Source organism: Tetrao urogallus (genome assembly GCF_951394365.1).
Source record: "Tetrao urogallus genome assembly, chromosome: 6".
Classification (NCBI taxonomy): Eukaryota; Metazoa; Chordata; class Aves; order Galliformes; family Phasianidae; genus Tetrao; species Tetrao urogallus.
Genome location: NC_136819.1, coordinates 45,522,146 through 45,539,501, shown reverse-complemented (window position 1 = coordinate 45,539,501; position 17,356 = coordinate 45,522,146). Strand labels below are relative to the sequence as shown.

General features: G+C 40.9%; 1 protein-coding gene across 1 annotated transcript in view; it reads left to right on the top strand.

Annotated features, from left to right (window-relative positions):
* The window catches only part of PRIMA1 (proline rich membrane anchor 1), a gene marked incomplete at both ends in the record, with an annotated part of 42,747 nt that extends 27,419 nt beyond the window's left edge, over nt 1-15,328 (top strand). The window contains one exon of the mRNA XM_079537399.1: nt 15,229-15,328. Within this exon, the coding sequence (XP_079393525.1) occupies nt 15,229-15,328 (100 nt within the window). The remainder of the gene's footprint in view (nt 1-15,228) is intronic.
* Between the last annotated feature and the right edge of the window lie 2,028 nt (nt 15,329-17,356).

Below are 17,356 nucleotides of genomic sequence, written 5' to 3'. Positions count from 1 at the left end.
TCATCAATGAGTCCTTTCTTAAACAACTGTTAAACAGATGCCTTGAAGTGCCTGGCAGCAATCCCTCAGTAGCTCAACTTCCTTGATCTATTGTAAAGGCTATCTATTGATAAGTCCTGAGAAATAAGATAAGTCACTACACAAGAGAAGTATCTCTGCCTTCAACACAGAGTATTATCACATATCGTTGAGCTGAATTGGTTTTAGATAGTGTGAGAAATCCTTCACTCTATTTTTTTGCTGGGAGGTAGAGCTGGCTAAGGAAGGAAGGAGGATATTAATCTGAGTGACACTGAAGCTGAATCCCTTCAGTGTGCTCCATCATGCTCTGTACCTGTGCTTTGCCCCATCCTTTCTTACAAGTCCATCACATCAGCTCTCACATTCAATCCCCCCAGACCCTTATTTCTTTGCAGTTCCAGGAAGTGCGATGTTTGTCATTGCAGTGTCTCTGACAGATATGGCTCCCACTGCTCCCAGGGCAGCATGTTGTCTGTTTGCTTATCATACTCTCATCTCCTTCAAATGTGATCCCTTTCAGACTCTCCTCCTTCAACTGTATCTAGGTTGGGGTATAGACATGACATGGCATAACCCTTGCTGTCCGAGGAAAGGCCCACACAGTTTCTCTCTATGTAAAAACAAGAAACCAGACGAAAGATCCCACCCTTGCCTATGCTGAATCTTTCTTAGCTCAGGATGAGGATAATATAGTGGGTCACCACTGAATAGCATCCCTTCCTTCTTTGTGCCACATCAGGCATGTCTGCAAGTTATGAAGTTGGCAAAGCTTCATTTCGCTGCCACCATTTAGCTGATGGTTGAGGCAGCAGCAAGGGGGACCAGGAGAATGGCAAAGCTTGCTAGGAAGGAACTATTTACAATGCCCATCATGAGCTGACTCTTGAGACCGTTTCCTGCTTAGTTTCCTCACTCTGAGACAGATATCAAACCATTTGCCTACATCTCAAGGACATCAGCTAGGTTCAACACCTGCTGTCTGACTATCAGTGTAAATGCAAAAGTGGCAAGGATTATTATCCAAATACATGCTCTGAAAAACATTGTGTATCACCTTCCAGAATTCTTAGACAGGAATTTTCTACCTCTTCCTGGAAGAGCTGGGAAAGGTCCACATCTTCATGTTTGGAAACTCTCTCTGATGGGAGCCTGAGGTGCAGCAGAAACTGAAAGCACCAGTAAGCATGAAAACTGGCTTGCCAGCAAGCAGCAGATGGTTCAAAATCTTTTTTGGAGCCTACAGAAGCTACATGTAAAATTCTCACAAGCTGATCAGCTAAAAGAGAAATAAACTGAAATAATAATACCAAGAAGATACTGAACACAAGCTGCTTATAAAGTACATTTACCCATGGGCAAAACTCACACTATCAGCCAATCTGAATTAAACTACAGTAAACATATATGGTGTGTATCTCTCAGTGACAAATCCTTAAGTATTATGTATTATGTACTGCAAGGAGCATAACCGAACTAACTTGATAGCTTGATTCCATATTTCTCTGCTTAATAGTCTTCCAAATGAAGTGGGATTTATTGCTTGGCCATCAACAATATCTGTATCCTACTTAGCCTAAAGCATGAGGCTCATCTTAATTAGCAATATAAGCACTAAAGAGATGCTGAAGAGTGAAATAATAACAAGTATCTGATTGTAGGGTATAGCAAGTGTTTAATGTCTTAGCAGAAGAGTACAGGCAGAGATTTATTTGCACGGAGCTTGATTCTGTTGTACTAAACCCTCACTTTCAGAAGAATCAAATTTAAAGTGGAAAGAAAAAGTAGAAAAATGCTATTGCACTGAAGTTAAAATCTACAGTTTCAAAGGGCCAGACCCAATCCAATTCTCTTGTATCTGCTTTTCTGCTACAAGAAGACAGGGAGTACCTGTTCCTAAGGTATCATAACTCAGCTCTATTTTTATTTGCTCTGTATAAAATATTTCACCTGAGTTTTCCTTTCAGTAAGCTAGAGTTTGGCTTATCAAAAGTTTTTGGCACTTAGCCATTTTTGTCATGAAATACAACCTAGTGAATTGTTGCTTATTTGTATGAAATAACTAGTGAAACCAAGCCAGCCTGTTGTTATCTCCATCCCCACATCTCTCTGGAAATATTAAATTCTCTCATATGAAATGCTCATAAGAAATGCTGAAATCCACTCCTTTGTTTTCTGGTGCAGAAGGGAACTAATACCAAAATATTTAGATCAGCTTTAATACTCAGAGCACTGCCAGATATATTAAACTCTTGGGAAGATACCTATGGAGCAGTTCTAGATTTCTGCAGCTGCACAGATGACCTTTGTCAATCATTTGAAGAGACTGTGTTGTGCTACTGTGTGGTTGTATGCTTGACGATGGCAACCCCAGTTTTGCAGTAGAGGAACAGCTATTCTCTTTGGTTACAATGACAGAAGGATATTTCCTCTTTTAAAAAAAAAAAAAAATCTGAATTTTCTCTTAAGAAACTTTCACAAAGAATATTAGAAAGGAATCTAAGAATTGGCTGGATGTGTTGCACTTTGTTCAGGCAGTCATCAGTGTCTGTGACACCTTTTGTCTGCAGATTTCTAGAATAGGCATAACCACAAGGCAGAACTCAGACTCATTTAGGTAGTAGGAATTCTCATTTCAGAGGGTAAAGATAGCACTCTCAAAGTCAGGGATTTCTGTAACACTTTGCATGTCTGAATGAGTAACCAAATATGTAGTTCCAAATCTGGACTACCTCCAGGTGTTTCTCCAGCATTTTATCCCTCTAAAAACCTGATGCCCTTTCCCTTTCCCTGGAGCATACTCACCAAGAAGTAAAACCAGGAGGTCCACAGACAATTAGCACAGGCTGGAGGGAGCAAGGCCATCTCAGTATTACATGGTTTCTTGACTGGTCTTGGGCAATGCACCATGAATACAAGCAGCTCTATCAAATCTTAATCTGGCTTAAATCAGTGCAGCTTCAAAAAACAATCAGTGGAGCTCTCTTTCTCTTAATCAGCTCTGGAGGTGGCTGCCTCCTGAGCTTTTCTCAACATATCCTTACCATGTAAGTACCTGAAGCATGGTAAGACAGTAAGACTGAACTGAAGTGGGAAGTAAACACAGCAAAGAAGATTAATGAGAGAATTTTTGTAAATAAACAGCTGAAATGGAGGAGAAAGGGATCAGCATTTTGTAATCCTGTTTCTGCAGCTCAGTGGTGTGTCAATGCCTTACTATGAGGCATTTATATAAAAGGGGAAAACAAATCTCTGGTTGTCTATATAAAATTATGATACTGAGCCATCTCTCCAGTCTCAAAGCAGAGAGCAAAGCTGAGCACCCAAGTCTCTGTGCTAGCTGATGCATAGGCCTTGTAACCTGGCAGGAGATGTTTAGAATCTTTTTCAATACATGAAAAGCCTGTACTTAGTTTCCCCAGAACATCCATATCATCTGAGATGGCCTGTGAGCTTCTTATTGTGCCTAGGGATATGACTCATTGGTTCTGCAGAATTCTAGGACAAATACCTCTGTGCTCATTGTACCACAGGTTTTGCTGACAAAGAGCCCTCTTGCTAAGTCAGCAAAGAAAACAGCCTGATGATAGCAAAGTCTAACATAATATACCTTCTACTCAATACTCGAACTTTGTCAAGCCTCAACAGGTTTGTATGTGTCTTGTAGCCTGAGAGAATGGTACCATAAATGCCTACACATGCAATTCCTTACATAGGTAGTGAGTTCACCTTCAAATAATAATTAAATAGGAGAAAACATTGTACTGAAATAAAATGACGGGTCATATTTACACTGTTTTAAAATTCACTGCTCAGGTGTTTTCTAGAGTACTCAGCATTGCCCTGTGATTTATGGACCCTGTGTACTGCAAGGTCTAGTTTCAGTAGTTGGAACAGGCTTCAGGAGGTTGACTTTTAACAAAATGAGGCAGGTGCTTGCAAAGGGAAAACACCAAGCAGAGGCAGGAGCTATAGTGAGCCACTGTGTGTGTTTCCTACTGGACAGATCACAGCCCTCTGTTTCTCAATTTGTACTGCTTGCACTCCCAAAAAGAAGGCACTATATAGTCCCTTCTTCTATAGCTATATGGCTGTCTCTTATGAGAAGTACTGAGATAAACCAGTCTAGTCCAAAATCATTATTAATTGCAACAAAACAGTGTTTTTCAATATGACAAGACAGAAGAATGGTCTAATCTACATGGTTGCTATAACGTGGATATCTACAGCATGACTGATGACCTGCCATTTTTCTGTTTTCTGCTGCAGATTAGGCTAGCACATCAAATGGGCAGAAATCCTGCACCAGGTGAAAGTATTTTACCGTTACTGCCTCAGCACAACTCAGCTACATGTGGATTTCACCTGTGTGATGCTCATGTTAATCTAGTTGTACTAGCTGAAATATTGCCAAAATGTACCCAGCACAAGTCAAAGATACAGTCAGATGCTGGAGGTCTAGAATGGAAGATTTGCCAATTTGAATGATTTTTAAATGATTTTTTATTATATGTCATTTTTCTTGAAGCTGCAGCTTCTGAAGTAATATGTATAAATATGAGATTAGGGTTTAAGATGGGATTTTCATCTTTCACCCACTCTTTTCACCTATAATTCTTAAAATGGACTTTAAATTCAAGACTCCCACATATTCAAAACTCCACAAGGCAAAGAAATAAATTTCTATTCCTTAGAAATTCATTTGATTTTTAAACTTCTGCAAGCTGACATGAGGGCTCTTGTGGTTGACCCTGCAGATGAAAAATCACAGCTGTGTCTGAGATGTGTCTGGTACAGTGTGCTGGTACACCTATGGAAAGTTTTTGTTTGGGTTATCTAGGGTACTTGTGGTTCTGTGTTTGTTACAGCCTGCAAAAACCCAGCAGTAGCACACTGGGATGCCCAGAACAATCTGTTTTATGAAGCAGAGGAAACTGTACCCCTGGCGCTAGGATAGGAATCAGTTACTCCATCACTGTACCACACAGAAATTCCCTCTACACTCAGAGAATCCCCTGGAAACCTGCTGTGTGCATTTATCATTCCCTGTCCCTTTCCACAGAGGATTTGCAGTGCATCTGGAGTCAGAGCAGTGGAGCCTGATTTCTCCAGTGTAGGAACAGCTGCAGGTCCCTGTGGGCTCAGCAGACAGAGAGGATTTGCAGGACTTCTAAAACCCAATAATTTAGAAAGAGAAAGCCAGAGAAGCATGGGCCTGATTCATCACTGTCAGCCTGTGTTTCTTTCCAGCTATTTCTACTGAATTTCAAGTCATATCTAGTTGTCTCTAGCCAAATTCTTGGTTTTTGCCCTCACTGCTGGTACTCACCCTCTTGCCACAGCATGAAAAGAGCCAAAACAGCCAGGATTGAACCCAGTCACATGCATGAGTACCCTGCTTCCAGCAGTTCCTCTGCGAGTCCAGCGCTGTCCCTGGTAGGTTTTGTCTGGACCTGATTTGTTCTGCACTGGAGCTACCACATGCTAGTCCTGCCCATGGAGGAGGAAGGCACCAGTTCTTCCCATCACTTTCATCCAAGCTGTTGACTCCCTTAGGAGCATTAAGGCTTCACAGAAGGATCTTGACAAGTTACAGGCTGGGCAGTCACCAAGTGCATGAAGTCTAATCAACATAGAATTGCTTGGGCAATTGATGTTAAAGATCTTCAAGTCCAACCACAGCCTAACCATACTACCCTAACTCTAACAACTCTTTGCTAAATCATGTCCCTGAGCACCACATCTAAATGGTTTTTAAGCACATTCAGGGTCTCAACTCAACTACCACAACTACCACCCACCAGCCTACTCCAGTGCCTAACAACCCTTTCTGTAAAGAAGTTTTTCCTGATATCCAACCTAAATTTACCCTGCAACTTGAGGCCATACAAGAGGCCATACAACTTGAGGCATAGCAAGAGCCAGTGCCAGATTCTGCACCTAATCTGATTTCTGCTCAACTATCCTTTCTTCTCTGCACCCCAGTACTACATATTTATAAAGCTCCTGGGTTGCTAAGCAGCACTCAGCTCCCACTTTGAGAGAGCCTTGCTGAAAAGGCAAGATGTGCTGTAGGTCAGTGTGAGAGAAGATGACACTTGCTGGGTGGTCATGCTCAGCCACATGTTTGCCTCATTCCTCAATTGTTTCATCAGTCAGCGGGTGTGTGATTATCCCCTTCAGTACCATCAGGCTGGAGAACATGCTTCCAGATTGTCTGGCTTTGAGAGTTGTTGGCTAAATATCTATGTTAGAAGGCATTTTTGAAGATGGCCTGTTCTAGGAGTATCCCTGCATCTCTTACCCTAACTAAAGCCGGGTAGTGAAGTGCAAACAGAGAGGAATGAAGGGTCTGGTCTCATCTGTTTACAAGTCAATAATAGGAAAATAAGGTGGTTCCTTTTCTTGCCTTTGCCTTAAAACATTCTTGCAAAGAGGCTCCAGATGGAGAAATTATGCAGTGCCTTCTCGGGTGTCTTCTTTCTGAGGCTGTGGCACAAAACATTGTGAAAGACGTTAATACTCCCAAGCAGTGATAAGTGTGTGCTAATCTGGCTCTTCCCTTCAGTTGCTCTTAACGCTGAGAGCCCTGTGGTCTTCTGAACATGGAGACAGGCTGAATTGAATCCTTCCTTAGTTGCAATTAGCTGAACCTACTTAGCTCCCAAACTACATAAATCCAAATCTTTGTGCATACATCAAGGTGCACTGGACTTGCTGCTTGCTCTGCCTCCGTACAGACTTGCCCAGTTGCACACCTGGAGCGTGGGAAAGATGGGACCACTGTGTAGAGTCAGCTCATGGCAGGTGTGCATTTTTCTTGCAAAGAGAAGGATCTGGCTTTGCAGAGTTTTCTCTGTGACTGGAGAAATTCAGGAGCAGCTGCTTGGAAATCAGTGGTTTTACTCTAACTGGTAACAGAGACAGATTGCCTCAAATGCAAAGTGATACAGAAAGCTGCAGGTCTGTTTATTTTACAAATTTTAGCTTTCTTCTCATCTCCTTGCATTTATTTGTCCTATAGATAGTCTTCTGTTAGAGACATTTCTGTACTAGAAAATAGGCAGAGAATTTTGTTTCACCTGCACAGAATGCATCTGTTTAAATAATTATGTGAAACTCTACTCAAATGATTAGTTGAAATAGCAGTGGCCTTGCTCTTCTGTCTGCTTGCTGCCTATCTTTTCAAGGGATCAAATAGCGCGTAACTATATGCAGATAACCATCTGCATTCAGCAAAAAATCTGGGCACAAAGTAGCATGGATCAACTTTGTTTTGGGGGTGGAAAAGTCCAGTGCCTAGAATGGCAATATCTATAATTGACTGGGTGGTGAGAGACATAATGTCCTTCAGAGATTGTGAGAGAGCAATGGAGAGTAGCTGTTGCTCCCTCTTCCACCTTACTATTCCAACCCCACATTTTTTCCCATATTTATAGTCCAATTGGCCTGGCGTACCAACTACCAGCCAGTTTGCAGACATGGGATGCAGTTCCTGCAGCTTTCCCTCCTCCATTTCCCATATAAATATCCTTTTTAGTAAGGACAACTTCTACCTCGGAGCTCAGCTAAGTAATAGTTTAGAACTGATTTTACTGGCCAGCATAGCTGAGTAAATCAATTAAGCCATCCTCATGTTTTGTTCGACATATTTGTTTAGATGTCTATATAAAACAAGCTAGGTTTTAATCAGGATTGATACAGTGGGCATTTAAATAGCACATTTCTTCAGATTTTCTTAATGTTTGTTAAGCACTTTGAGGACTGAAAGTACACAATAGTGATCAATGTTGTTCAATCTGTACTAGAAGGACTGGAAAGCATTGGGGGACTAAAAGAAGATCTCAAGTTTAGGCTAGCACTGATGGTTCTGTATTACCAGCACGTAGCAGATGATCAGAGCAAGGTTTGCTGCTTCACATCCTCACCCATGGGAATGTGCATGGCTTATTTTTGTGCACAAAGAGCTCTCACACACATACAGAAATGAAGGACCAAACCTGTAAGGAGACATTGCATTGACAGCAGAGCATCAGTCGGCAGGCAGTTGTATTGTTAGCTGGGCGGTGGGTGGTAAGTTCATACATCATCACATTTTTTTCCATTTTACTTCTCTGTGTTAGTACTTTTTATCTTCAACCAACAATTTCTGTTTTGTTTCCAATTCTCTTCTTGGGAGGGAGGGAGGGAGGGAGGGAGTGAATAGCTCTGTGGTGCTTAGCTGCCTGCTGTGTTAAACCATAACAAATTCCTACCATACACATATCAGCCTCCTTCTTGAACCTGTGTCACTTTCACTCATTCCTTGCTTCCTCCTCCAGCAGTCCCAATTCAAACCTCCGTTCTTCTGAGGACAGCAAAATTATTCGCATATCCATGTTAAATTTGCCCCTCTCTCCTTCGTATTTCTTCTTTTAAACAGCTTTTTTCTGGTATTCCCTGAAATGATTCCCATCCCCTCTTTTTTTTTTTCATTAGATTAAATTGTTCAAGCATGTTTATTGTCTTCCGTAAGAGGTTAGGACAGAAATTTGAGCTGGCTTCTCTCTTTAATTATAGACTTGCTAAGGCAGATCCTGCCTAAAACAACAGTTACCTACAATCTCAGTTAGCAGGGCACTACATATGTACTGGCAATGCCAGACAATTTCTGTGTTGCTTGGTTGTGGCCTTGGCCATACTCCAGACGTTTTTTGGCTTTGTTAAAAGTAAGGTGCCTTTATTTCATGCTTTAAATGTCTCTTCCTTTTTTTTATTTTCTTTTTTTCCATTTAGTGGCTTTTTGCCAAGCTGAAAGGTCAGCCACATGAGCTCATTGTTTCACATTAGGCCCATTCATTTTATTTCCTTTTGTCATCAAAACACATCGATTATGTCTTTCACAGTGAGAATACCCAATGGATAACATCAGCTGTCATATCTCACTAGTCAATAAAACCTTTTAAAGATCATTATAATGAGTGCAAAGAGTGGGGTGTAACACGAGGAGTCACTGAAAGTACTTTCATCAGTTACCTCAGTTAATAGTCCAGTAATAAATATGCTTCTTAAGATAGGTTTTGTGTGAGTGATAAGTAAGGAACATTAATTCTGAAGTTGGTTTAACTGAAAGCTGAGTAGAAAAGGCAATTGCATCACCTTAGGCTCCCAGAGCCAGATCCTCCTTTGGTACATCAGAACAAATCCTGCTCAAGTCCACCAAAGCCTGTGGAATTACTCCTGACTTTGTCCTGGTGAGAATAAATGAAGGCTAAACTCCAGTTCTTAAATTTCATGTGTGGCTCGTCAATCTACTGCATTTACTTGTGGTCTGAAGAGGCCAAATTCTCCTACCAGATGCATACCCTATGTCTCCAGTAGGCTGGGGTAGGTGCACTTCTGCAGCAGGAGCCCTGCCCACTGCATTTTGCTTTTTTGTCCAAGAGCTCAGGGGGCCTCTAAGTGCTGATGAATGGCTGCAGAGAGAGCTCCATATGGAAATATTTTTCACTGAGAGAAGCAGTCAGCAAAGACTAGACATTCAATCTGTGCACAGCAAGGGGGATTTGACTGTCGCAGGGGAGTGTGAAACACCCCAAAGTGGAAATTGCCCACATGCCTGCAGATCTTGCTTAAATATACTCCAGACATCAGTCAGCTAAATGTGGCTGTGAGGGAGAGCCATAAATTACAGAATTGAAAATTCTCATATGAACACCCAGAAAAGAAGAAATTTTGCTTGGGAGACGGTATCTTAAGGCTAGATCAAAGCCTATTGATGCATCATGATTTGCAGTGCTGTGAAAGAGACTTCCATTTTGCAAATGCACAGATCTAGCAAATGCACTTGCACAGATCTTCTCTCTGTCTCCATGTAGGAGATTAACTGAGTAACTTGTCCAGATGGAGCTGTTTTTTATTATATTTGTAAATCATTTGCTTTGTACATGGGAAGTAGTTGAGCCAGTAACCTCTTCCTACAAGTAACAGTGTGCTGTTTGTTTAGTGGACAGACTGATGGTCAATATACGACTAATTGAATTGAGAAAATCTAAAGTTTCAAATATTTTTCTTCTTTAGGAGTTCTTTGGTTTCTACCTTTACAATGTCAAATAAATAATATCCAGACTGAACTTTTCTGACCTCTCCAAGGCATCAGAGGAAGTTGGAATATGACTCCCTTTCTATGGGCTTAAAAACCATCTCAGAGAAGTGACCTTCCTTTTCAATTCAAAGCATGTGTGTCTGGTCCATTGCACCAGGCTGGCCAGCCCAGATTGGTTGTAAGGCAGGGCTCCTGGTGAGCAGCTGTGCACAAGCTTCTAGATTTGACAGCTGTCTCTCATAAAGCAACTTCCTTCAGTGCACTGCGCCTCTCTAGCAGGGGTTCTGCTCATAAACCTGTCTTAGAAAGCAAGCTTGCTTCTCCCAGCAGTTGCTATTATGGGAACAGATTCATTTCTGGTGGCTGATGCCCAGCATGAATCAAGCTGCTGTTTGATGAACACCTACAGTGCTGAGATGTAAACACCCTTCATTCACATTCTTTGCATTCTTATAAAAATGCTGGCTATTGAGATGGTCCAGTAACTGAATAAAAAACTGTAAAATTTATTCTTCCACGTCCAGATCTGCTAAATGAGAATGTTTCTGAAGAATGATGGTAGCCCACATCTTGTCTGGGCTTCCAGCAGCAAAGTCTAGCTGCCACAGGAGCCGCTAACAGTGCAGCATGGGAGGCTTGACTGTGTGAAAATACACATATCGGATATCTACCCTATTTCTTACAAAAGTTTGTAACCCAGAAGGTTGCTGCTGCCAATGGGTCACTGCATATACCTAGACAGCATGGGTATTTCCACTATACACATGAGGATAGACCAATCCTATAAAGCAAAAGAGTGTGTTGTATGATATTCAATTTTACAGAAAAACATTAATTTTTATGTGTTAATATCTAATGAAATATTCATCCTTGTGGATAGCAGCTTTGAATTTATTGCAAATACAAGCACAGGAAGGGCTCTGGAGTCATTGTGGGGCTTGTGGTAGACCAGGTCTGCAGCTATTTATCTTTCCTTGTTGTACATTCTAAGTACAATTTACAATTTTGTACCACTGTTCAGGAAAGAACAGACTTGCACTGTGGTCATCTGGGCGTTGAGCATCTCTGCAAACAGTGTACAGCTGGGAAGGCATAGTGTCTGACTGCATTTTTAAAGAGAAAATTCATTCTCTATTCCCATTTTGTAGGAAGCAGAATAGGCATTTCCTTCAGTAAATCTCAAGTGAAGGCAGGTATCTCCTGGCAGTCCTGAGCTGAATATCAGAGCTCCAGCAGAAGGTGCATTTATCAATTTTTTAAAATCTATTAGTCATATATTTTATCTTTTTAATGTTTAAGAATAAGAAAAATAAAGAGAAACCCTCCCATACTACTCTACCAGCAGTAGTGCATTACAAACATAGACTTACATCTATGCTAAATTTACCTCAGTAGTAAAAGCTGGCAGGAGGGTGTTGTTTGAACACACCAGCTGAGTTCTGTGATTAGACATGATCATGTGCCCAGAAGTGTTTTCCTGTCCTGGTTTCAGCTGAGATAGATTTAATTTTCTTTATAAAGGCTGGTATGTTCTGGATTTGGTATGCTGTGTTTTGGATTTAGAATGAGAGTAATGTTGATAACACACCACCGTTTCAGTTGTGGTGAGCATTGTTTACTCAAAGTGAAGGATATTTCAATTCCTCAAAGAGCCCAGCCAGCAAAGGGGCTGGAAGAACACAAGAACTGGGACAGCTGACCCAAACTGGCCCTACGGATATTCCATACTATATGGTAAAATGATGAACAATAAAACAGGGAGGAGATGACCATGGAGAGTTGGCTGCTGTTATTCAGGGACTGGCTGGGCATCAGTCAGCAGGCTGTGAGCAGTTGTGTTGTACATCACTTGTTCTGTATTTTGTTATTATTACTGTTATCCTTTCCTTTTCTTTCCTACCAAACTGCATTTATCTTAGCCCACATTTTTTTACCTTTTTCCAATTCTCTCCCCAATCCACTGAGGGTGATCTTTTCTAAAGTCAGAACATACAAATCCTGTTTGAATGTTATATTGACCTTTACACAGAACTCTGCTGAGTGCTGGCATAAGCCAATATGCATTTTTTTTCTTTTTTTGCAAACAAAGTTTATCATGTTATGTTACCAGAATCTCATCAGAAACTGAAGTCTAGCACGTGAAATGCTCTAGTAAATACCTGTTTGATGATATCTTGATTTTAGGACTCTTGCAAATTAATGCATATGTGGTGGAGAGGTCATTATGGACTGATGCATCATTTCAGGCGTGTATTGCAGAGTTGAAGTTATCTTTCATTCACGGTTGTTTTGCATGAAGAGTGCAACAATTTTCTTGCTAAAGCACAATGTGTAGCAAATCACACTGCAAAGCACAGCAAGGCAAAGCACGTAGCAAACAGCCTGTTTCTCCTGACACCAAGTGTGTATGTCAGGTATGAATAGTTCCCTGCTTTTTCCCTTCACTAATTTGACTCATCCGTCCATACCAGTGAAGAGCAACCCTGGAATGGAAATGGAAAACTACAGGGCCACAGCATTTCAAATGAAGGGGAGCTTGAAGTGTTACATGTAGGAAGATCATGTACAGTTTTACTTATCAGGCAGAAAATAGGGTAATAGGGTTCTCCTTGGTGTGTAAAAGAACTTGTATATTTGGATCAGTAAAACTTTAGGGGAAAAAGAAATAGTGACACAGAGTTAGACACAAAAAGAGCTAGTACCCTAATGTAAAAAGGCAGTTTAAAATTTGCAATATATTAAAAAGTCTTTGGTTATCTAAATGCATGAGTCAATTTTAATCAATGTGATAAATGCATAAAGTAGTGTCAAGCCCATGATTTAAATGGTATAACTGAGGCAAGTGGGACACCAAATCTATATCTGTCATGCATTTGGAAATAAATTAAGGGAGTTAAGCAGAGCATTCTGCAAGCCTGAGCTTTGGTTCTGCCAAAAATAAGTGACTCAAATTGCCATTTCATTGAGCCCCAAGGTAGTTGCTGTGTTTCACTCACACCAATCCTGAGCAGCTGATAAGGCAGAGGAGGATGTGGGAGCTACAGAGAGCCAGCAGAACCCTGATAAAATCTCCATTCCACTGTTTTCACTCTCTGAACAAATAATTTCCAGTGCATTCCATTGCAGGCGGTACAATATCAAGGGTAGCTTCTCCAGCAGGCTCCTCAGACAGGTCTTGCTGTCAGAGGGGAGTCTCTGAATCACTCAGCTCCATGCTGGGAAGTGAAAGAGCAAACAGCTGCTCCTGGACAAGAAAAACAAAGCTAGAAGAGGGTAGAAGGGGGAAAGGGCAATTTCAGGAGGACTGAAGAATTTGTTCCTGAAATCACCTCTAGGAAAAAAAGAAAAAAAAAGGAAAAAAAAAAAAAAAAAAGAAAGAAAAATGGAGATAAACATGAGTGGAAGATAATTCCTGAAGAAAGAAATCTAGGCAGGAAAAGCAAACGGAGCTGGAAAGTTGCAGAAACACTTAAGACAACAAAATAAAGAAAGAAGGCAACAGAGCTGATAGTGGCCAAAATGTCTTCATTGTTTGACTGTTCATAAAGCCAATTTTCATGTTTGGAAGGGGAAAATAAAAGAAATTTTGAAAACAAAAGAGAAGTTTAAAAAGAGCCACAACATTTTGCCTGTCCATGAGGAAATGAGGAAGGTGCTGCCATCAGATTCTCCATTTCTCTTCGGTGGGGTGGAAGCTGCTTTGTAATGGCATGATAGGTAGAGCCATAGGAGGTGTTTCCAAAAGCAGGCAAGCACAGCATGTTAACAGCTGAAATGGACTTCAACAAAATTCTTAGGTTCCTCTTCTCTTCCATTTTCATTCTCTAACAACTGGATTGACAGCTAATTTTAACAAGCCCTAACCCTCACCAGCTAAAGAGGGGAGTAAAACATTGCAGTCAAATATATTTTCTGCAAGATTACAAGAGAAACAAACTTACCTTCCTGTAATCATTCTCTATATACCTTTCACTAATGCTTTTATCTGCTAAAATTAAATATTGTTAACTTTTTTTTTATCAATTGTTGTTTGCTTTGTTAAATGATGTTAAGAATAATAGCAGGAAATGTATTTTATGTATTTATGTATCTGTCTTTTTGCCCTTACAAGCACTTTATGCTCAAGGCGCAAACGTGTGCTGAGATATCTTTTTGGAAAGCACATGCTTTTGCCTCTTGCTATGTGTGAGGCTTTGGCTTTAAATAAAGGTCGCTCCACTTCTGAGGAGAAAAATTGTAGGGGAAATATTTACATGAAGTAACATTGTTTGTTACGGGACTTTTGCTCTGGTCTTCCCCTCCAGAGTCTCTTTAAAATCCCAAAGATGCTTTTGCTCAGTGATTCACAGATTCTTGCTAGTTTTCTGTATTTGCTGGGCATTTTCTGAATTACTATCAGTTTTGTTGGACCTGGACTGTGTTACGAAAATGGTGCCAATGGCCAGTAGCTTCAACACCTACATGAAGTTCTCTGAACTAGTAAACTATGTTTCCTTCACAGGCAGTGCAGAGAAACAGGGATGCCTTGGGCACAAAGTATCTGGCTAATTTTAGACATCCACTGCAGCTGATCTTAATCTTGTTTTAAAATTACCTCTTTCTATTCACTGACAGTGAAGGAAGTCTGGGGTGATCACCACAGATGTGCGTATCTACATCTACTCACAGGAGTCCTCTCCTGAACATGGAGTTTTTATTATGACTGTTGAGTGGCTGAACTGGCGAGTGATTTGGGTCCTCAGTGGACACAACTGGCCATCAGCATAGTTTGAATGGTGTAGCACTTCAAGGAGAAAGGCCAATGGCTGGCCAAACGCAGAGCCTCAGACTGTGCCTCCATTCCAGGAATGAAGATAGTGAAGAGCTGGGAGGTTGCCAGGGGGAGACAATCTGCCTGCATGCGGCTTAGGAGCAGACCCCTCACCTTCCAGGTGAATCATCAGGCTTGACAAAATTTAACTGCTGATTTGACCTCTGTTCAGAAAGGGAAAATAGAAAGGAAAAAGCCAGTTTTAACACACCTTTTAATGTCCTTGCTTTTTTGTATTGACAAATAAGATGTTTATCACTGTCCTTTCTTTTTCTCTCACCCTACCTACACATCACCGAATCTGGGATCACATAAGGAAACCCATGAGAAAAGAAGAGAATGGAACCAGTCGGGCTGAGTATGCAATGACCTCCTCCCAAAACAACAAAACAGTTGATAACAATGCCGTCGTATAATCCCTGAGATCCTACTGACTCTCAGGAGGTGGTAAACTTTTAAAGCACAGCATGGAATGTGCAAGGTGGGTGGAAAAAGGCAACAAAAGGAGCTCTGTGGCCAAGGACTTCATTTCAGAAATAGCGCACGTATCAGTGATTCAGAAGAGAAAAGCAGACTGCTCTTCAGGCTTGCTGCTTCTCCAAGGGAGGATAATCCCCTTCTCCAAGGGATGTAGATCCAAGCTGCCCAGAGAAAAGGCATCACAAAGCATTGCATGCTGCATCTCGTGAAAGCAACATCATGATGCCTTCTGTTTCTTCTTCCCGCAGTTCTTAGTCTGAGTAGAGTGCTCCCAAAAAGCTCCTTAAATAGGGTCTTCAGAGGAAAAAGGGACCTGCTGGAGTGGCAGCAGCTTACTGTAAATGAGTCTGAGGGTGGAGCTGTTACCTACATACTTCTCCAGCCTGAGCAGTGTTTTCACCTAGGACCTCGCAGCTTTGTGTGCTTATACTTCATTCATTTTTATCATTCTTATTATTTCAATTAAAAAAAAAAAAAAAGAAGAAGAAGAAAAAAAAGGTAAAAAAAATCTGTTAAGCCATCAAGGAACCAAAAACTGCATGAAATTGTGACTTATCCCAGGAAATTTGTCTGTGGTCTGGGGACTATGCAATTTCCATGGCTGAAGACTTTTCAGGCAAAAGAAAAAACATTAATTTAGCCATTAGCTTTGCTAATGAAAGATATGATCAATAGGTGCTTTGAACATTATTACTTTGTAGTCACCCTACTTTTTTGCATCATGTTTCATTTTTTTTTACCTTTAAAAACTAATGTTTTTGTGAAAGTCTGCATATTTCTCTGTGTTTGCCTCATGCTGATTTGCCAGGGAAACCTCTACAGGAAAGTTTTTGTTTCCATCTTTGAGTATTTGTGTTGAAAGGATGAGCAGCCTTTTGAAGTTCACTGACAAGTGTTGCTTCCTGAAAGTGTTGAGTATCATGAACTGATCCACTGAGGATCTGGCTTCGAGGACCATTTCTTAGGGGCTGGTAAGCTGGCTATGCTCACATTAATTCAGTTTCTGCCTCTCCTGGCACAGACTGCCAATTGTGCCAAATTCAGTGTAATAGCTTAGTGTTGCACTTTCCATGGCATGGATTGCTGACTACTTAAAGCAAAGCTGAATCCATCCAAACTCATTTCATGTAGGATCTCAGGTTAGATTCAGTAAGCAACACTTAAGATAAAGGCGATCGAGCTGCTGGTCTTTCCCCATCTCCTGAAAACTTTCCTTTGTGTCCCATCACTACACATGTGACTTCATTTACCTCTGTGCTGAAGGTATCAACACAGTGGTTCTACTCTGCTTCTTGTCTGGACCTCTAGCACCGATTCCACTCAGTTTCCATGTGTGAATAACTCCCAGGCATCAACTCAGTCTTGCTCTGGGACATGGCTGTTTCCCAGCTGTCGCTTCTGTTGTTAATGCAACACACTGATACTTTCAGTTCAACATAAAGATGTGCCTGAACTGCAGAAACCAGATTTTGATTTTGAACATGTTCCTGACTGCATTTGGTCTACCTCTAGGATGTAGAGTTTGGCCTAGACGAAGACAATGCCCTGTAGACCCTTCCTGAAAAACCTCCAGGATGTTCAAATCAGCATTTTGAGATCAGGCCCATCTCTAATATTCTATTACCTATTAACCAGTAGGGTATATGTAAATATAAGTATCTTTCTAATGATAAAATGAAATGCTGCTGTACACCACTGAGGAATTTGTGGAGTTATTAGCTTTTTGGCCTGTCATCACAACATAGAAGTTTAGCTACATAAAATTATTTTTTAAAAGCTAGATTTTCTTGAGAAGTGAATGCAATTATAAAAGTTAAAGGGAATAAGTAACCCTTTGCCCAAAAGTACAATCACTACCTTCCATATTTACAGTGTGCTTGCACAAGATACACAGCGATATGTTCTTACACCCAAAGTGAGATTAAAATGACAGAATTTACATTTTGAGTCTAGTGTCCTAAATG